This window comes from Rhincodon typus, chromosome 29 (genome assembly GCF_021869965.1).
Source record: "Rhincodon typus isolate 14 chromosome 29, sRhiTyp1.1, whole genome shotgun sequence".
Lineage (NCBI taxonomy): Eukaryota > Metazoa > Chordata > Chondrichthyes > Orectolobiformes > Rhincodontidae > Rhincodon > Rhincodon typus.
Genome location: NC_063360.1, coordinates 28,470,179 through 28,489,438, shown reverse-complemented (window position 1 = coordinate 28,489,438; position 19,260 = coordinate 28,470,179). Strand labels below are relative to the sequence as shown.

The 19,260-nt window shown below is 40.6% G+C and overlaps 1 protein-coding gene across 1 annotated transcript in view; it reads left to right on the top strand.

The window, feature by feature from the left end:
* LOC109914421 (guanine nucleotide-binding protein subunit alpha-11-like) overlaps window positions 1–19,260 on the top strand; it is a 43,212-nt gene that overhangs the window by 15,793 nt on the left and 8,159 nt on the right. The window contains exons 3-5 of the mRNA XM_048614244.1: window positions 8,388–8,542; window positions 15,598–15,726; window positions 18,190–18,319. Of these exons, the coding sequence (XP_048470201.1) occupies window positions 8,388–8,542; window positions 15,598–15,726; window positions 18,190–18,319 (414 nt within the window). The remainder of the gene's footprint in view (window positions 1–8,387; window positions 8,543–15,597; window positions 15,727–18,189; window positions 18,320–19,260) is intronic.

The following is a 19,260-nucleotide window of genomic DNA, read 5'->3' as shown; positions in this document are numbered from 1 at the left end:
TGATTTAGAAAAGTTGTGCAAGTGGGCAAACACAGAGCAGATTCAGTACAACATGGCTAACTACAAACCGATACACTTAGTGCAAAACAGGAAGGCAGAGTACTGTTTAAATGTTGAAATATTGGAAAGTGTAGAGGTACAAATGGTGTCCATATACGTCAGTCAATGAAAGTAGACAGGCAGGAGTGAGCTTTGTACACCCGGAGAAATTCAGAGTGGGCAAAATATGTTACGGTATTTGAAACTGAGGATCTTGACATGCATTTAGACAACCAGCGGAGATTGGTACAAGCCAAAAACAGAAACTGCTGGAGAAACTCAGCAGGTCTGGCAACATCTGTGGAGAGAAACAGAGTCCTATGATCCAGCTTCAGAACTAGGAAGTGAGTTTGGTTGTGGTTAGTGTGAGAGGGGTATTAGATATTATAAGGAATATCAAGCAATTAGAAAAGTAAATGAAATATTGACTTTCATTGCAAGAGGATTTAAGTTCTGAAGGAGAATGTCTTAATGCAGTTATACAGAGACTTGGTGAGACCACAGCTGGCATACTGCATGAAGTTTTGGTCACCCTACCTAAGAAAGGATATTCTTGCCATATACGGAGTGCAGTAGAGGTTCTCTAGGCTGATACCATGGATGGCAGGACTGACCTATGAGGAGAGACAGTTTGCATTCAGTAGAGTTTAGAAGGATGAAAGAGGATCTGATCAAAATGTGTCAAATTCTTATGGGGCTGGACAAACCAGATACTGAGAAGGTGGATTCCCTGGTTAGAGTCTGGAACCAGGGACTCAGGACATAAGGTGGACTATTTAGGACTGAGATGAGGACAATCTTTTTCACTGAAAGGGTAGTGAACATGAGGAATTCTCCACCACTGAAGGCTGTGGAGGCCAAGTCACTGAATACACTCAAGAAAGATGAATTCTTTTTAGATTTTGAGGGCATCAATGGAGCTGGGGCGAAAGTGAGAACGTGGCATTAAGTTAGAAGATCAGCCGTGATCTCACTGAACAGCAGAGCAGGCTGGAAGGACTGAATGGCTTACTCCTGCTCTTTAACTTTATAAAGAGAATTATCAAAAAGCTTCTGAAAATCCAAATACACCACATCCAATCATTCTCCCATATCTATTCTACTAGTTACATCCACAAAGAACTCCAGTTGATTTGTTAAGCATGACTGCAATTTCTTAAACCCATGCTGGATTTGTCCAATTCCATTAATGCTTTCTAAATACTCTGTTATCTTGTCTTTTATAATGCTGTAGCATTTTCCCCATGATTGATGTTAGGCTTACTCATCTATAATTTTCTCTCCCTCCTTGTTTTAATTATTGGGGTTACATTTACCACCCTCCAATCATAGGAACTACTGCAGAATCTATAGAGTTTTGGAAGATGACAACCAATATATTCAATATTTCCGGGGCTACTTCCTTTATCAAATGCCTCAGATTAACCCCATTAATTTCCCTAGCACCATTTTACTACTAATTCTGATTTCTTTCAATTTTGCCTTCTTAAAAGATCTTTAGTTCATTAATATTTCTGGGAGGTTATTTGTGCCTTCTTTTCTGAACACAGAAAATATGTTCAATTATTCCACAACTTCCTTGTTCACCATTATAATTATCTAGCTTTCAATCGTAAGGATCCTATATTTGTCTTTACTAACCTTTCTCTTTTCACATATTTAAAGAAGTTCTTACAGACAGTATCTATGTTCTCTGCAATTTTTCTCTTATACTCTTTTATCCCCTCTTAATCAAACTTTTCTCCTCCTTTGTTGAGTTACAAAATGCTCCCAATCCTCAGGCTTGTTGCTTTTTCTGGCAATTTTATATTTCTTCTCCTTGGATCTAATCTATCCCTAATTTATTTTGAAACCCATGTTTGAGCCACCTTTCATTTTTGTTTGTTTTAGTATTTGTCTTAGGAAACCTTTGACAACAAAAAGGGAGATAGGATTTTAGAGTCATTATCATAGAGTCATACAGTCCTCCACCATTGAGACAGGCCCTTCGGCCCAAACTGGTCCATGCTGACCAAAATGTCCATCCATGCTAACCCCATTTCCCTGCACTTGACCCATATCCTTCTAAACCTTTCCTATCCATGTATTTGTCCAAATGCCTTTTAAATGTTGTTAATGTACCTGCCTCAACCACTTCTGCTGACAGCTCATCCATATGCGTACCACCCTCTGTGTAAAAAAAGTTGTGAAAAGTTTAGAAGAGAACTATTGAGGTCAAAAGTGTAGTATTTATATTTAATCCTATTGTGTTGAAGCAAGGGGAGTCGGAATCAAACTTAATTTGAGAGGGTTGTTGGGTAAAGTGAGCTTTGCACAACTGGAGAAGTTCAGAGTGGCAGAATATGTTATGGTATTTGAAACTGAGGATCTTGAAATGTATTTAGACAAAAACTGAAATTGCTGGAGGACACAGCAGGTCTGGCCACATCTGTGGAGACAAACAGAGTTAATGTTTTGTATCCTGTGATCCTTCTTCAGAACGAGGAGTGGAATTTGGCCATGGTTAATGTGAGAGGGTTATTAGATGTCGTAAGAAACAGGACAGAGAGCAGGCAGTTTGCCAGAGGGATGTTAGTAAAGGAACCATTTGCTAAGTCAATACCTGATGTTGAAGGTATGGGTTAGGACTCAGCAGCAGTGTTGGAAACTCAGGATATATGTAGGTGTTGCTCTGTAATTGGAAGAATGTGATTTTGATGAGACACCGCAAATGGGCAACTTTTAAGTAGCTCGTGGTTAACCGGGATAGCCAAGCATTAGCTATTGTTCAAAAAATGACTTTTGAAATTCCTCCCATTGATAACTGTAGAGGATAAAGCAGGAATTTCTAGTTGGTGGACATACCGACCTTTACAGGAAATCATTACTGATAATCCAGTAATAGTAATTCTATTGACTATATAAGGGAAGGTACATTGCACTAGGAAACATTTCTCTCAAGATATTTGTGAACATGTTGATTAATTGTTGAAGAATGCAATTATTTAACCACAAATATACTTTGAATACTTTCTGGTGGTTTAGAAAATAAAAAAAAAGCTGTTTATAAAGATAGTAAAATATTAACACAAAATTTCAATTGAAACAGAAGAACACCATTAGCTAAAATGGAGCTGTGTCTAGTGGGGACTTCCCAACCCACTCTTTAACACATCATTGCTTACCTTCAAGTCAATGGAAACAATACAAGAAAGAATTGTTTATGTGTCAGGTCAGGCAGCATTTGAAAAGGAAAGTAGTTTAACATGGGTTTTAACATAATTCCTTCCAAATCTTTCCCATCTTCTTTTACTTCACCATCTTAATGTTCATAGACTTTATTTTAGCTGAAACAAAATGATTACATATCGCAGGTAGTTTTTGATGTGAGTGCTGCTCCCTGACACAAGTCCATGGAGAGGAGACTGATAGAATTTCCAGACTCTCTTCCACTACTGTCTCATAGCTCAGCTGAAGAGAATAGTCATTACCTCACATTCCAGCTAAGGGTATGGTAAGGACAAGTGTTCAATAGATATAAGAATTGCTGAGGTCCTTTGGACTTTCAAGGCTGTTCTATCATTGTGATCATTATTGATCTTCTATCTCAACTCTATTCCCAAACTATAGGTCCCTTAAATCCATTACAACTCAAAAGTTAGCCATGTCCAACTGAATATATTCAACTACTGAGCATCCACAGTTCTCTACAGAATTCCAAAGGTGCACATTGAGTGAAGGAATTTGTCCTCTTTTAAGTCCCAAGTGACTGACCCCTTATCCTGGGAGTGTGACTTCTAATTCTAAACTTTCTTCTTTGCCAGGAGACATAACTTCTTAGCATCTAACCTGTCAAGTCCTTTAAGAAATTTTTATGTTTCAATGAAATCACATGTCTTTTCTCACAATTCCAGGGAATAAAGGACTTCTCTACCGAAATGTTCCTCATAGAGCAATCTCTTATTCTCAAAATTCAGCCTAGTTTTCCTTATGTTTGATCCGTGGGATTTGACCATTGCTGGCAGGGTCAGCGTTTATTACCATTGCTCATTGTCCTTTAGAAAGTGATAACAAATTGCCTTCTTCAGCCCCTGCAGTCCATGTGCTGTAGGTTACACCCACAGTGTTTTAGGAAGGCTGTTTCAGGAATTTGACTAAGCAACAATGAGTCATTTGCACTTTCTGCAAAGCAAGTTTATCTTTCCTTGGGTAAGAAGACTAAAACATTGTACTGTAGGAGTTATCATCTTGTACTGTACAATTACTGTAAGACTGCTTCACTCATATATTCCAACCCCTGCATAATAACAGCTAACATACCATTTGCTTACTGAATCAGCATGTTAACTTTCTCTGATTGATGGACCATAACAGCCATATCTCTCTGAATATGAACATTTCTTACTCTCACCTTTTTAAAAAATCTGTTTTTCTCTTCATTTTTTTCTATTGTGGATATCTTCATATATCCCTGCACGATATTTCAAATACCATATTCTTACTCAGTCACTTAATCTATTTATATCCCTTTGCAGCCTCTTTGATCCCTTCTCACAGCTTACTTTCCCACCTTACTTCTTATTCTCAGCAAACTTGAACATAATCTAAACTACCTGTAAAGATTGTAAATAGCTGGTCTTTGCAGTTGTTAAACTAAAAGTGATCAATTTATTCTTGCTTTGTTATTTGTTGGTCAATGCTCATCCATGCTAATATATATCTACCAATCCCTGATGCTATGTATGCTGCCATCTCTATTCTCTGTTTTTGTGTTCTTTTGGGGCTTGCATGTTCTAGTGTGTGAGAGAGCAGGCTTCTTCTGGTCTAACAAGAAGAGTGTTATATATAAAATGTAATTACAACTTTACAGACTATAACAATTGGCTGTACATTACTATAAAAAATGTTGACAGGACCTAGCCTTTTCAAAGCATTCCATAATCTTTTACTGAATGTTAGATCCTGGCATTTTCTGTACCAATGACGCCAGGTTAACTGACCTCCAGTTCCTTGTTTTCTCTCACTGCTTTTTTGAATAATATAATTGCATTTATTACCTTCTAATCCATGGAAACTGTTCCAAAATCTAGGGAATTCTGGAGGATCAAAACCAATGTGTTCACTATCTCTGTACTTGCCTCTTTTAATATCTGAGGATTTAAACACAATTGGTGTGGTCATGGTGATTACTTGATAACAAATGTACATATCATGAATTTTGTATGAGGTTTTCCTCTAATTAGTAAATAAGTTCCAATTCTATATCTCTATTTCTGTGTGTATTTCTGGTGTGCAAAGACTTTTCGTCCATATTTTTACGAAATGTTAATGTAATTAGGAGTAGAATTGCATGGTTAAAGCTAACTGAAATCAGGATTACCATTAAGTAAACATTTTCAAAATTCCTGGCATCAAATATTTAACTAAATTATTTTGCTTTGAAAATGTTAGCTCAGTCCTTTGAGTATAGGAGTTGGGAAGTCGTGTTGAGGTTGTACAGGACACTGGTGAGGCCTCTTCTGGAATACTGTGTCCAATTCTGGTCACTGAGTTATAGGAAGGATATTTTTAAGCTAGAGAGAGTTCAGAGATTTACCAGGACGTTGTCGGATATTGAAGGTTTGGCTTATAAAGAAAGGCTGGATAGGCTGAGACATTTTTTCACTGGAGCATAGGAGGTTGAGAGGTGACCTTATAGAAGTTCATAAAATCATGAGGGGTATGGATAGAGTTATAGATTCATAGAGATATATAGCACGGAAACAGAGCCTTCGGTCCAACTCGTCTATGCCAACCAGGTATCCAAAATAAATCTAGTCCCATTTGACAGTATTTGGCCCATATCCCTCTAAACCCTTCCTATTCATATACCCATCCAGATACCTTTTAAATGTAATTGTACCAGCCTCCACCACTTCCTCTGGCAGCTCATTTCATACATGTACCACCCTCTATATGAAAGAAGTTGCCCCTTAGGTCCCTTTTATGTCTTTCCCTTCTCACCTTAAACCTATGCCCTCTAGTTTTGGACTCCCTCATCCCAGGGAAAAGACCTTGCCTATTTACCCTATCCATGCCCCTCATGATTTTATAAAACTCTATAAGGTCACCCCTCAGCCTCTGACATTCCTGGAAAAATAGCCCCAGTATGTTCAACCTCTCCCCATAGCTCAAAGGTTTAACAGTAGGTGTCTTTTCCCTAGGATGGGCGATATCAAGACTAGGGGACATATCTTTAAGGTGTGAGGAGAGAGATTTAAAAAAGACATGGGGGAAAATTTTTTACACAGAGGATGGTTTGCATGTGGAAAGAACTTCCTGAGGAAGTAGTGAATGTGGGCACAGTTACCACATTTAAAAGACACTTAAGTAAGTGCAGGAATAGGAAAGGCTTGGAGTGAAATGTGCCATGAGCAGGCAGGTAGGACTAGTTTAGTTTGGGATTATGTTTGGCATGGACTGGTTGGACTGTTTCCATGCTGTATGACTCGATGACTCTGGCTAATGCCAATTTAACTAAAATCAGTGTTGCTGAAAAAAAATGTTTTGCTGAAACTTTTTATCTTGCATTCATCAGGACATTCACAAGAAATAAGAATATAAAGTGTAAACAATATTTTATACTTATGAGAAGAGTGTTGATTGATTGGAAAATTGACTGTGATTTGTAGAAGTGATGTTGGTGTTATATCAGTCTTATGGAGGGAAAATGACTGTTTTACAGCAACATTTAAAAGAAGTACACATGCAGATGTTCATTAACAATAAGGTAGGTTCAGTATTGATCTCCTCAGTATTGAGAGAGTCTTGTTGCTGTGATGACACACATGAAACATGGATTTTGGGTAAAGGGGTGGAGAATAACTGGTGCCCCTGTATTCCACTGAGCAATTCTTCAGTAAGGGATTAACTTCCAGTAAGGAAAGAAAACATTCAGTCTATTGCTGCAAGTGCTGTGTACTGTGCTAGTCCAACAGCCAATTTCAGAGCCTCTGTGTGTTACACTGATGAGCCTGTAAATACAGAGAAGGAATTTGGTGGATTGGGATGAGAATGAAGAGTGAACAGGATTTATTTTTGGACAAGTTGACAGTTCAACAATGGCAGATCTTCAGGCAGCTGTTTAAGAGTAGTGCAGGGTCATCTTGAAGTTTAATGGGGCAGCGAGTGGTAGGAATGGATTGGTCACCAGTTATACACCCCCCAAACTTGATTTTACTTTCTAAGGAAGTGCATGTTGAAAAGGTCCCCCATTGAATTGCAAGCTGACAAAGTCCATGAACCAGAATTTCAGCAGCAGAAGTGGAAAGAAGATCAGAATCATTTCAGGCTTAGAGTTTAAGGGCAATGCTCAGGTTTTGTGTGATTTTGGCATTTGGAGTCATCCACTGGACATTAGAATTTTCATTGTGAAATAGTTATTTTTGTAAAGTCAATCCCATCAGCAGCCAAGTGTAATTCTACATGTTGTCACTTGATGTTCCCATCATGAGCGTGGGAATAGGAATATAAGGAAGAAAAACCGACAAGCAGTGCTCCAGATGCAAGATTATGTATTCATTGCTCAGTGATATTCTGTGACACTTTATACAGGGTGTCAAAACCAGTTGTAATCTTTGAATGCACCATAGTTAGAAAACAGAAAATAATTGGTGAGTTTGCATGAACATAACTGAGGCTGAATGCTGGGCTGTAAGCAATTCCACACTAGGTCACTGCAGGAGTGTCCCAAGTAAAATGCCTCCACCCAGACACAATACTAAAGTCAAACACAAACATCTGAGAATATGCACACAACTCAAATGATGCTCTTGTTGTTACCTTCACTGTCCTACTTATAGAGTCAGAGTCATAAAGTCAAACAGCACGGAAACAGACTTTTCAGTCCTACCAGTCCATGCTGACCATAATCCCACCTGCCTGGTCCTGGCCCAAAAATCTCAACTTTCCCTATTCCTGTACTTACCTAAGTGTCTGTTAAACGTTGTAACTGTACCCACATCCACCACTTCCTTGGGAAGTTCATTCCACATACAAACCACACCCTGTGTAAAATATTTGTCCCTAATGTCTTTTTTAAATCTCTCCCCTCTCACCTTAAAAATGTTCCCCCTAGTCTTGAAATCCACCATCCTGGGGAAATGAAACCAGTCATTAACCCTACCTCTACATTCAAAATGGCCCTACATGTGTAAGCTTGCATACTGTAATTGCATCCTCTCTCCAATAATGATGCTGTAGCATGTCTTTCTGTTTAACGTCAACCGTTATAGCCATTGAAAGCTACATTTAGAACAGGCCAAGTAACGAAATTCAGGGAATCTGATCTGTGTTAGTGCTACTGTTTACACTCTTATTTAATTCAACAGGAAAATTCTTACAAAATAAAGGAACTAGAAGCCTATAAAGTCACGACTCTTGAAAGGCACGATGCAGATGCAATTAAAAGCTTATGGAACGATCCAGGAGTGAGAATGTGTTATGAACGACAACGAGAGTACCAGTTGCTTGACTCTACAAATTAGTAAGTCTTTATTATTCTTTATTTTCCTTTCAGAAGTTTCTTTGTGCACAGTTCAATTTGAATTAACCAACATATTGGTTATTGCATTGTCTTGTTCTGCCTGTGATGCCTTAGCAATTCCATGTGTGTTTTTCCTTTATTCATTTATGGGATGAGGGCATCGCTGGCTAGGCCAACATTTATTGCCTATCCTTAATTGCCCCAAGGGCAGTTCAGAGTCAACCACATTGCTGTGGATCTGGAGTCACACGTAGGCTAGACCAGGTAAGGATGGCAATTTCCTTCCCTAATGGACATTAGTGAGCTAGATGGGTTTCGCTTGATCCCAGCATTCTCCACAATTGCACCTAGGTGCCTTTTGAACCAACTTATACAATGTGGTTTAATGGCCTTCCAAGATAACTATTGAGTATCATACAATCACTTATGGCACAGAAGACCATTCAGCCCACCGTATGAATGCCAGCTTCCCACAAAGCAATCTAGGGAGCATCATTGCCCTTCTTATAAATGCCCATCCAACTTCTTTTTGAAATCGTTGATTTTGCAGCTACTTAGAACTTCAGTAAGGCCACACTTGGAATATTGCATACAATGTAGGTGTTCACACTGCCAGAAGGATGCAGAGGCTTTGGAGAGGGTACAGAACAGGTTTACCAAGGATGTAGCCTGGTTTGGACGGTAGAGATTGAAAAATCTCTGTTTGTTTGAGGGTGAGGGGTGACCTGATAGAGATTTACAAAATTATGAGAGGCATAGATAGAATGGATGTTTGGCAATTTTTTTCCCTGGGTAGAAATATCGATTATTAGGGGATATTGGTTTAAGGTAAAAGTGGATAAGTTTAAAGGAAATATGAGAAGCAAGTCTTTTACAGAGGGTGGTAAGTGCCTGAAATGAGCTGCGAGACGTGGTGGTGGTGGAGGCAGATAGAATAGCAATGTTTAAGAGGCATCGTGACAGACACATGAATAGGCAGGAAATAGAGGGATAGAGACTGCGTAGAGGCCGTGCAAGCTTAGTGGGCCAAAGGTCTGATGAAGGGTCTAGGCCCGAAACGTCAGCCTCTCTGCTCCTATGATGCTGCTTGGCCTGCTGTGTTCATCCAGCCCTGCACCTTGTTGTCTCGGATTCTCCAGCATCTGCAGTTCCTACTATCTCTGGGCCAAAGGTCCTGTTCCTATCCTGTACACTTTGTTTTTCCACTGTTGTCATGGGCACCTCCTTCCATTCTTGTGTAAACACAGAGTTTTAAACCTGAACAACTTTGCCCTGTACATCACCAATAACCACTGTGTGAAATAGGTATGGAATTCAGGGAAGCCTTTTTCTAATTGAAAGACAGATTGGATTTTCATCTCTATTTTTTATTCATTCGTGAGATGAAGACGTCACTGGCCAGGCAGCATTTATTGCCTAATTGCCCAGAGAGCAGTTAAGAGTCAACCACATTGCTATGGGTCTGGAGTCACATGTAGGCTAGACCCTGGTGATAAGGACGGCAGTTTCATTCCCCTAAGGAACATTAGTGAACCAGATGGGTTCCCAACCCCTCCCCGAATCAACACTAGAATCATGGTCATCATTAAACTCTTAATTCCAGACTTTTATTGAATTTAAATTCCACCATCTGCCATGGCAGGATTCAAATCTGGGTCCCCAGAACATTATCTGGGTTAACAGTCCAGTGACAATACCACTAGGCTACTGCCTCCCCATTCCACTCTTATTGGAATAAACAGTCATAGACAATTTGGTGTTTGTGATTTGCCTCTTCAATACTCATCCCAGCCTCAATTTAGGCAGTCAGCTCTCCCACAGGAACAGGGTAGTGGCCTCACTGATATGCAAAGATGACACAGATAGGAGCTCTGTAGAAATTTCCTGTCAATCAGTGTTGTTACCACAGAGTCCTGAGCACTGGGTGTGAGAGGTTGGGAGGCAGCCACTGGGTGTACTCTGTGAAAGGGATTATAACTTGTAGTCACAGCAAGCTGGGGGTGGCTGTGGCGTTGTTATTTTGTTCATTCCTTTAGGATTTTTAAGCCTTAGACACTTCCTGAAGGTGAATTCCCTGCTGCTGCTTTGTATACTTTTTGTATTTCCACATTAGTGCGACATGGAGCTGGTTCCTACGCAGTAAAGTTATTGTTGCCGATCTCAGTCCCTCCCAAGTGCAAACAGTCTGCAAACAGCATGATTCATGATTAGTCATTATGCCAGTGGAGCAGTCACTGACACCCATTTAGAAGTTGACCTGTGACCCAGATATTTACAGGGACGCTGGGAAGGACTGAGGCTGGACGCAGAGAGAGTGGGGAGGCATGGGAGACGTTCATGGTGGCTTGGCAATTCAGGGACATGGACTTGCAGAAGGCCACATGCATTGACTTGATTTGATTTGATTGCTTTTCAATGGCTTACCAGCTAGTGGCCAGTCAGTCTCTGATGCTGGCAAGGCTAGTGTGGGTGGAGCCAGGTAGTTGCAGATGGTTGTTTAATTAAAGATAGAAGTTGAATAGATAGATGTTTATATAAAAGTTGAAAAACGTGAAAGGTTATGGGGAAAAGGCAGGAGATTGGCACTAAGTTAAAATTCTCAGAGAACAATGTAGCAATGATGGGCTGAATGTTACGGTGCAAAAGGAAGCCAAGTAGTGATTCAGTGAGATGGCCTGCAGTGAAATGTGGGGAATGAAGAAAGGATTGGTAAGGTGGGAGAGATTGTTTGGGGGCAGGGGAGGGAAGCAGGGCAAATTGAGATCCAGTGGGAAATCACAAATTGGGTGAGGGGTCATTCATTGGAGAATTGATCGCATTTGGAAAAGAATGGACTTATTAGGGATAGTCAGCATGACTTCATGGTGGGGAGGTCTTGTCTCTCAAATGTACTTGACTTTTCTGAGGAAGTGACAAAGATGATTGAGGGTAGTGCACTGGATGCAGTCTGCATGGACTTTGCTAAAGCATTTGACAAAGTGACTTATAGTAGGCTGATCCAGAAGATTAAGTCACATGGGATCCATGGTGAGTTTGTAAGTTGGATGCAAAATTTGCTCAGCCATAGAAGCATTTTGGGAGGTCAAATGCAAGAAGAAAGTAGACAGTAAGTGACAGAACCCTTAAGAGCAATGATATGATTAGAGATCCTGGAGTGCAAGTCTATAGCTCCCTGAAAGTGGTAACACAAGTGGATCATGTGGTAAAGATGGCATATGGTATGCTTGCTTTCATCAGAGTACTGAGTATAAAAGTTGGCAAGTCATATTGCAACTGTATAAATCTTTAGTTAGGCTACATTGGATTATTGTGTGCAGTTCTAGTTACCATACTAAAGGAAGGTTGAGGAGGCTTGAGAGGGTGCAAAAGAGGTTTACCAGAATATTACCTGGATTGGAGTGTATTTGCGGTAAGGAGAGGTTGGACAAACTTGAATTATTTTCACTAGAGCATTGGAGGCTGAGGGGCAACCAGATAGAAGAATATAAATTTATAAGAGGCATGGATAGTGTGGATACTCAAGAGTTCCTTTTCCCCAGGGTAAAAATGTCAAATACTAGGTTTAAGGTGAAAGGTAAACAGTTCAAAGGAGATGTACAAGGCATGATTTTACACAGAGGGTGGTTGGTGCCTGGAACATATTGCTAGGGGAGGTGGTGGAAGCAAATAGAATAGCAACATTTAAGAGGCATTTAGACAGACACATGAACAGGCTGGGAACAGAGGGATGTAGACCACACGCAGGCAGATGGGATTATTTTAGAATGGCATCGTGGTCAGTACAGACATGGTGGGCCAAAGGGTCTGTTTACTGTTCTATGTTCCATGAGGTGGAAATTACAGGATGAAAATGGAGGGAGTGGGGCTGACACAATCAAGGTTGGACGTGATAGCTGGAGCTTTGCGCTGGAAAGCATCACCTTTCCTCCTGGCCCATGGGCAGACCTGGATAGGCAACAACCTGTTGGATCCAGCCCATCTCACAGTTCTTCATCTGTCAGGCTTCCTCAACCCAGGGGAAACCAACTCATGAAAGTTAAATCAAAATGTCTGCCAGAAAGCCATGCTACCTTATTAACCTATTTAAATAATAGACTCGCTTCTGGAGAACTAGTTACAGTATCCCAGCCATCCGAGGTACCTCTGTTAAAACGGGAGGTGGGCAGCCTGCTGTCAGGTCTCAGAAAAACCAAAGAACAGCGGATGCTGCAAATCAAAAGCAAAAACAGAAATTGCTGGAAAAGTTCAGCAGGTCTGGCAGTACCTGTGAAGATAAATCAGAGATTTTATTTCTGATGTCCCCAGAAACCTTGGATTACAGACATAATGCACATAACCATAGACTAGTACAGCACAGGAATAGGCCCTTCAGCGCACCATGTCTGTGTCTACTATGATGCCATTCTAAACTAATCCCATCTAGCTGCACATAGTCTGTATTACTCTATTCTCTGCCAGTTCGTGTGTCTGCCCAAATGTCTCTTAAACATGGTTAAGATATCTCCATTTACTACCTCCCCTGGCAGCACATTCCAGGCACCTACCAGCCTCTGTAAAAACCTTGCCTTGCACACCCCCTTTAAACTTTCTCATTTTACTTTAAACCTATGACCCCCTAATATTTGAAATTTCCACCCTGGGAAACAGACTCTGACTATCCACCCTATCCGTGCCTCTCACAATTTTATATACTTTGATCAAGTCACCCCACAGCCTCCGATGCTCTAGCAAAAACAATCCAAGTTTGTCCAACCTCTCCTTCTAGCGAATACATTGTAATCCAGGCAACATCGTGATAAACCTCTCTTGCACCCTCTCCTAAGTGTTGCGAAGTTGGATAGAGTACTTGTGGATTGGAAGGCAGGACATTAGAATTTGATGTTTGTGAAATGTTGGTGTTTGTAAAATGCTATGGGAAAAGCAGTATGTAGTCCCTTTTAAGAGATGGTGTGCTTTTTCTACGCTTAGAGATTCGAAACGGATAGCTGTGGATTTTGCAGGCACACAGACCACCTGAATTGAAACATTTGTATCAAAAGGCTGTACGGTTAGAAGGCAAAGCAGCATTTTTACCAAGACAACAGGTTTTTGAATTTAACCAATTATTTTAAACCAGGCCCTTAGATACCAGAAACCAATTAAATATAAATCTGAGATAGTAGGAACTGCAGATGCTGGAGAATCCGAGACAACAAGGTGCAGGGCTGGATGAACACAGCAGGCCAAGGCGCATCATAGGAGCAGAGAGGCTGACGTTTCGGGCCTAGACCCTTCATCAGAAAAGGGGGAGGGGAAGGGGGTTTTGAAATAAATAGGGAGAGAGTGGGAGGCGGATAGAAGAGGGATAGAGGAGAGGATAGGTGGAGAGGAAACAAACAGGTCGAAGAGGCGGGGATGGGGCCAGTAAAGGTGAGTGTAGGTAGGGAGTTAGGAAGGGGATAGGTCAGTCCAGGGAGGACGGACAGGTCAAGGGGGCGGGATGAGGTTGGTCGGTAGGAGATGGAGGTGCGGCTTGAGGTGGGAGGAGGGGATAGGTGGGAGGAAGAACAGGTTAGGGAGGCAGGGACGAGCTGGACTGGTTTTGGGATGCGGTAGGGGGAGGGGAGATTTTGAAACTTGTGAAATCCACATTGATACCATTGGGCTGCAGGGTTCCCAAGCGGAATATGAGTTGCTGTTCCTGCAACCTTCGGGTGGCATCGTTGTGGCACTGCAGGAGGCCCAGGATGGACATGTCGTCTGAGGAATGGGAGGGGGAGTTGAAATGGTTCGCGACTGGGAGGTGCAGTTGTTTATTGCGAACCGAGCGTAGGTGTTCTGCAAAGCGGTCCCCGAGTCTCCGCTTGGTTTCCCCGATGTAGAGGAAGCCACACCGGGTACAGCGGATGCAGTATAATATAAATCTGATGGTTTTGACAACATAGGATCAATCCTATTGTAAGAAATTGATATGTCATCGAGAGTATAAAAGATGACGGCATTTGGAAAATCGGGGGGAGAGCCAACTCTCATCTGCCAAGAGAACAGCTTTGAGCTCTAAAAGAATGAATCACTGGCTCTCACAGAATTCTCTAAGCCTTACAGTAAGCTCCATCTACATTAAAGGTACCTATAGCACAAATAGTTAATGCTCCTGACAAAAGAATTCAACACAGAAGGCATTCCTGACAGAAGGATTCACTGAGAAGAGATTCCTGACAGAAGATCAACAGAGAAGATACAGAAAATTCCGGAAGATTTAACCCGGCTGTAATTTTGAGAGACTAAATTCTAATTTCATTTTATTTTGGTTCATATAAGTGGGACTTATATTTATTGGAACAGCATACCATTAGAACCATGTTTTATTTGGGAATTGTTAGTATTTAGAAGGGATTTATTCAGTTTGTTGATGGGTTAGTTAATTTGTTCACTATTAGAGTTAGACAAATAAATTATTACTTGTTGATTATAAAGCGAGTGTCAGGGGTTTATTTTATTTAACCACTCCTTTATAACAGTTTGGGGGCAGTTATAACAGGATAATAGACTCCTCTCTGGGTGCTTCAGTTTTAGTTATCAAAAGGGGGTCGACCTCCGCATTATAACAAAAGGCTTTCCTAAGGTGTGGCGACCAGACTGAACACAAACTCAGAGTATGGCTTAACCAAAGTTTTATACAGCTGCAACATGACTAATCAACTTTTATACACTTGGAATGATCCATGTTCAAAGATAGAGTCCCACTGTTGAACTGCATTTTAATAAGTGTCACCTTTAATTTTTAATGAAAGCTCACTTTAGAATGGTTATCCCCATCTCTTCTATGAACTGATTGCACAGAAATTGAATAGGAGCTAATCTGGCACAGTGAAATTTAGGAAGGTCACAACTGTCATCACATGACACACTATAGCATTCTTAATGATGTAACTTTCCTGTGACTTCCTTTCTTGAACAATGGGCATATCTGAATGTGCATCAATACTGTAAGATTGAAGACACTATGCTGCTAATAAACCTTCTAAGCTCTACTCATGCTTTGACTCATGGGGGTCTGCACGTTACTTTTGCAGTTACCTGACTGACATTGATCGTATTGCAGCCAGTGATTACATACCAACAGATCAAGATGTCTTGAGGGTTCGAGTACCAACAACAGGCATCAATGAGTATTCATTTAACATGCATCAAGTATCTTTAAGGTAAGCAGAAATTATTTTGTGGAATAAAGAAGAAAAGTATTAGTTATTAGAACTAAAAATTCAATAATTTAAGCAAAATATGTTATAAAGACAACCACTAAACATCCAATAATTTGAGCAAAATATGTAATAAAAATAACCTTTTAATCACTCTGTTGTATCTGCTAATAGCAGTGAATAGAGTCGTGGAGTCATACAGCACGGAAACAGACCCTTTGGTCCAACCAGTCCATGTCGAACATAATCCCAAACTAAATTTGTACCACCTGCCTGCTCATGGCACATATCCCTCCAAACATTCCTATCCATGCACTTATCCAACTGTCTTTTAAACATTGTAACTGTGCCCATATCCACCACTTCCTCAGTAAGTTCATTCCACACACGTACCACCCTCCATGTAAAAAATTTGCCCCCATGTCTTTTTTAAATCTCTCTCCTCTCATCTGAAAAATGTGTCCCCTAGTCTTAGAAATACCCCATTCTAGGCAAAAGACAACTACCATTAACCCTATTGGAAGATATATCTTTTAGAGTGGAGGTGGTCAGCATTTCAAGAGCTGGAGACGTACATTGTGCAGTAATGTAATTTTATTTGATATTTATCATTCCAGCATGTCCACTTGTAATTCTCACAATAAATGAAGTATGCTTTGTCAAGAAGCATGAAATCTAGCCCAGGTGCTTTAGTTCTGTTGGCCTGAAGATTATTCTCCTTCTCTCTTTTATTCCTGTTCTGCCTCACTCATTTCTGCATTCTCCTTATCTCATTTGCCTTCTTTCAACCTTGTCACTCTCTCTTCTATCTCACTCATAAACCTTACTCTTAAAACTTGTAACTTAATGACTCACGTTCCTTCTCTTGTCACCTCCATCTCAGTCTCTCCCTATCTTATTCCTTCTTTTCCTCTCTCATTCTTTCTTCCTATTCATTCTTATATTCCCTTCATTCATTGCATCTGCTCCGATCAAAAACAACCACCTGACTATTCTAATCCTCTTTTCCAGCATTTGGCTCATGGCCTTGCATGCCTTGGAATCAAAAGTAAACATCTGATTTCATTTGATTTGATTTATTGTCACATGTACCTAAGTACAGTGAGAAGTTTTATTTGCCAGCAGTACAAGCAGATCATAGTAATCAAGGGCATACAGATCATAGGGTGAAAAAAAACATGGACAGAGTGAAACATACAGGTTACACTGCACAGGACATGCATGAAGCAAGATCAACATTAACAAAATCATCATCTAAATACTTTTTAAATGTTCAGAGTTTCTCCCTCTATCAACCTTACAGGGAGTGAGTTGCAGATTCTCACCACCCTCTGAGTGAATATGCTTTTTTTCTCTCATCCCCTCTCAACCTCTTGCCACTTATTTTATATCTATGCCCCATGGACATTAATACCTCCATTAAGGAGAAAAACATCTTCCTATCTACCCTGTCAATGCCTGTCATAATTATATATACCCCAATCATGGTCCGTCTCAAACTCCTGTAAGAAAAACAACCACAATTCTGTCCAATCTCTTTATATAACTGAAGCTCTACAGCCCAGGCAACATCCTGGTAAATCTCCTCTGCACCCTCTCCAGTGCAATCACATTTTTCCGTCATTTATCCTTTACTGGACTGAAAGGATTCAACCAGGATATCGTACAAGCAGCATTCTGGTGGCTCTTAGTGTGAATAGAAAATAGTTTTTGAGCAAAATGTGGAATTGATGATTTCTGCACATTTCAAAAGTGTGAGTTATCAGATTATCTCAGGGCAGAAATGCATTGCAATAATTGAAACACATATACTTTCAATCAGTGCGAGAACAGAAAGGGTTAATAAGATCAAGATGGACTGAAGCCCATTTCTTTCTGTTCATTAGTTTTGCAGGATGGAGAGTCAGGGCTGCAGGTCTAAGTAAAATAAAACAAAGAACTGCAGATGCTGGAGATTGAAACAAACAGAAACTGTTCTGAAGAAAGCTATGGGTCACTGGACTCAATACGATAACACTATTTTCTTTCCACAGATGCCGCCAGACCTGTTGAGTTCCTCCAGCAATTTGTTTTTGTTTGCTGCAAGTCTAATTTCCTGACCTGTGTTTTCCGAGTCCTCCAGGACTGTTCCATTATAGACTCAGATTTCAGACATAAAACTAGCTGTTTTGGATTTATTCATTGCAGTGTTGAATAAGGTGCTGGGAAATCTGACTGGAACTACTCAGTGAAATTTAAGGAGCATGGAACACTGGTGTAACAGTACCTCAGTTTTCATGTTCATATATCGATTGAATAACATTTGACAACTAAACAAGTATTCTCCGGATTCACATTTAAACTCATTAAGTTTGGTTCTGCTTTAAAAAGAGCAGTAATTCACATGTTTTTTTTAAACCAAATACTTTGGTACACCATGGCCAGTTGTTATTTCTGATTGAACTATTGACCTTCTCTAATTCTTAGATTCGTGGATGTTGGAGGACAGAGGTCTGAGAGGATGAAATGGATTCACTGCTTTGAGAATGTCATATCGGTTATATTCCTGGCCTCACTCAGTGAATACGATCAAGTCCTAGAAGAGAGGGAGAATGTGGTAAGACTAATGAGAAACTGACGGCATTGGGCATTGTAAGCCTCCATGTCCCTGTTGAACTATTGGAAATTAACGTGTTTGAAGTTTTTGAGAAGATTTGTAGCTCGGGTCATGGATGAGGCTGCAGACTTGCTCGCCGAGCCGGTGTGTTCGATTTCAGACGTTTCATCACCCTGCTAGGTAATACTGTCAGTGCGCCTCTGGTGAAACATTGGTGTTCTATCCTGCTTGTTATTTATATGCCTCGGTTTGCTGGGGTGCTTCGCATTACATCCGGTTCTATTTTTCAGTGGTTTGTATATCGGGTCTACTTCAATGTGTTTGTTGACGGAGTTCTGGTTGGAATGCCAGGCCTCCGGAAATTCCCTGGCACATCTGTTTGGCTTATGCTATTATGGATGTGTTGTCCCAGTCGAATTTGTGTCCTTCTTTAACCATATGTATTGAGACCAGTGAGAATTGGTCATGTCTCTTGGTGGCTAGTTGGTTTTCCTTATTGTCAGTTTTCTTAAAGTTTGGCCTATGGAATGTTTTTCCACAGTCCTTGTACGTTATTTTGTATATTATGTTAGTTTTATTGGTTGTGGGTATGGGGGCCTTTATTTTCGACAGTAGCTGTCGCAGGGTGGTTGTCGGTTTGTGGGCTTCCATGAAACCTAGAGGTCTGAGTAGTCTTGTGGTCATCTCTGCACGTTCCTGACATACGGTAGGGTGACTAATGTGTCTGGCCATGTGGTGTCTTCTTGTTGTGGTAACAGCAGATTGTGCTTTTTGGGTATCCATTCCTTTTATAAGTGCTCCAGTTCTGCTTTGCACAATTCCAGGTTGCTGCAGTATGTTGTGGCTCGTTTAAATAATGTCCTGACGCAGCTCGGTTTATGGGTGTTGGGGTGGTTCCTGGTGTAATTAAGTATCTGGTCTGTATGTGTGGTCTTTCTGTA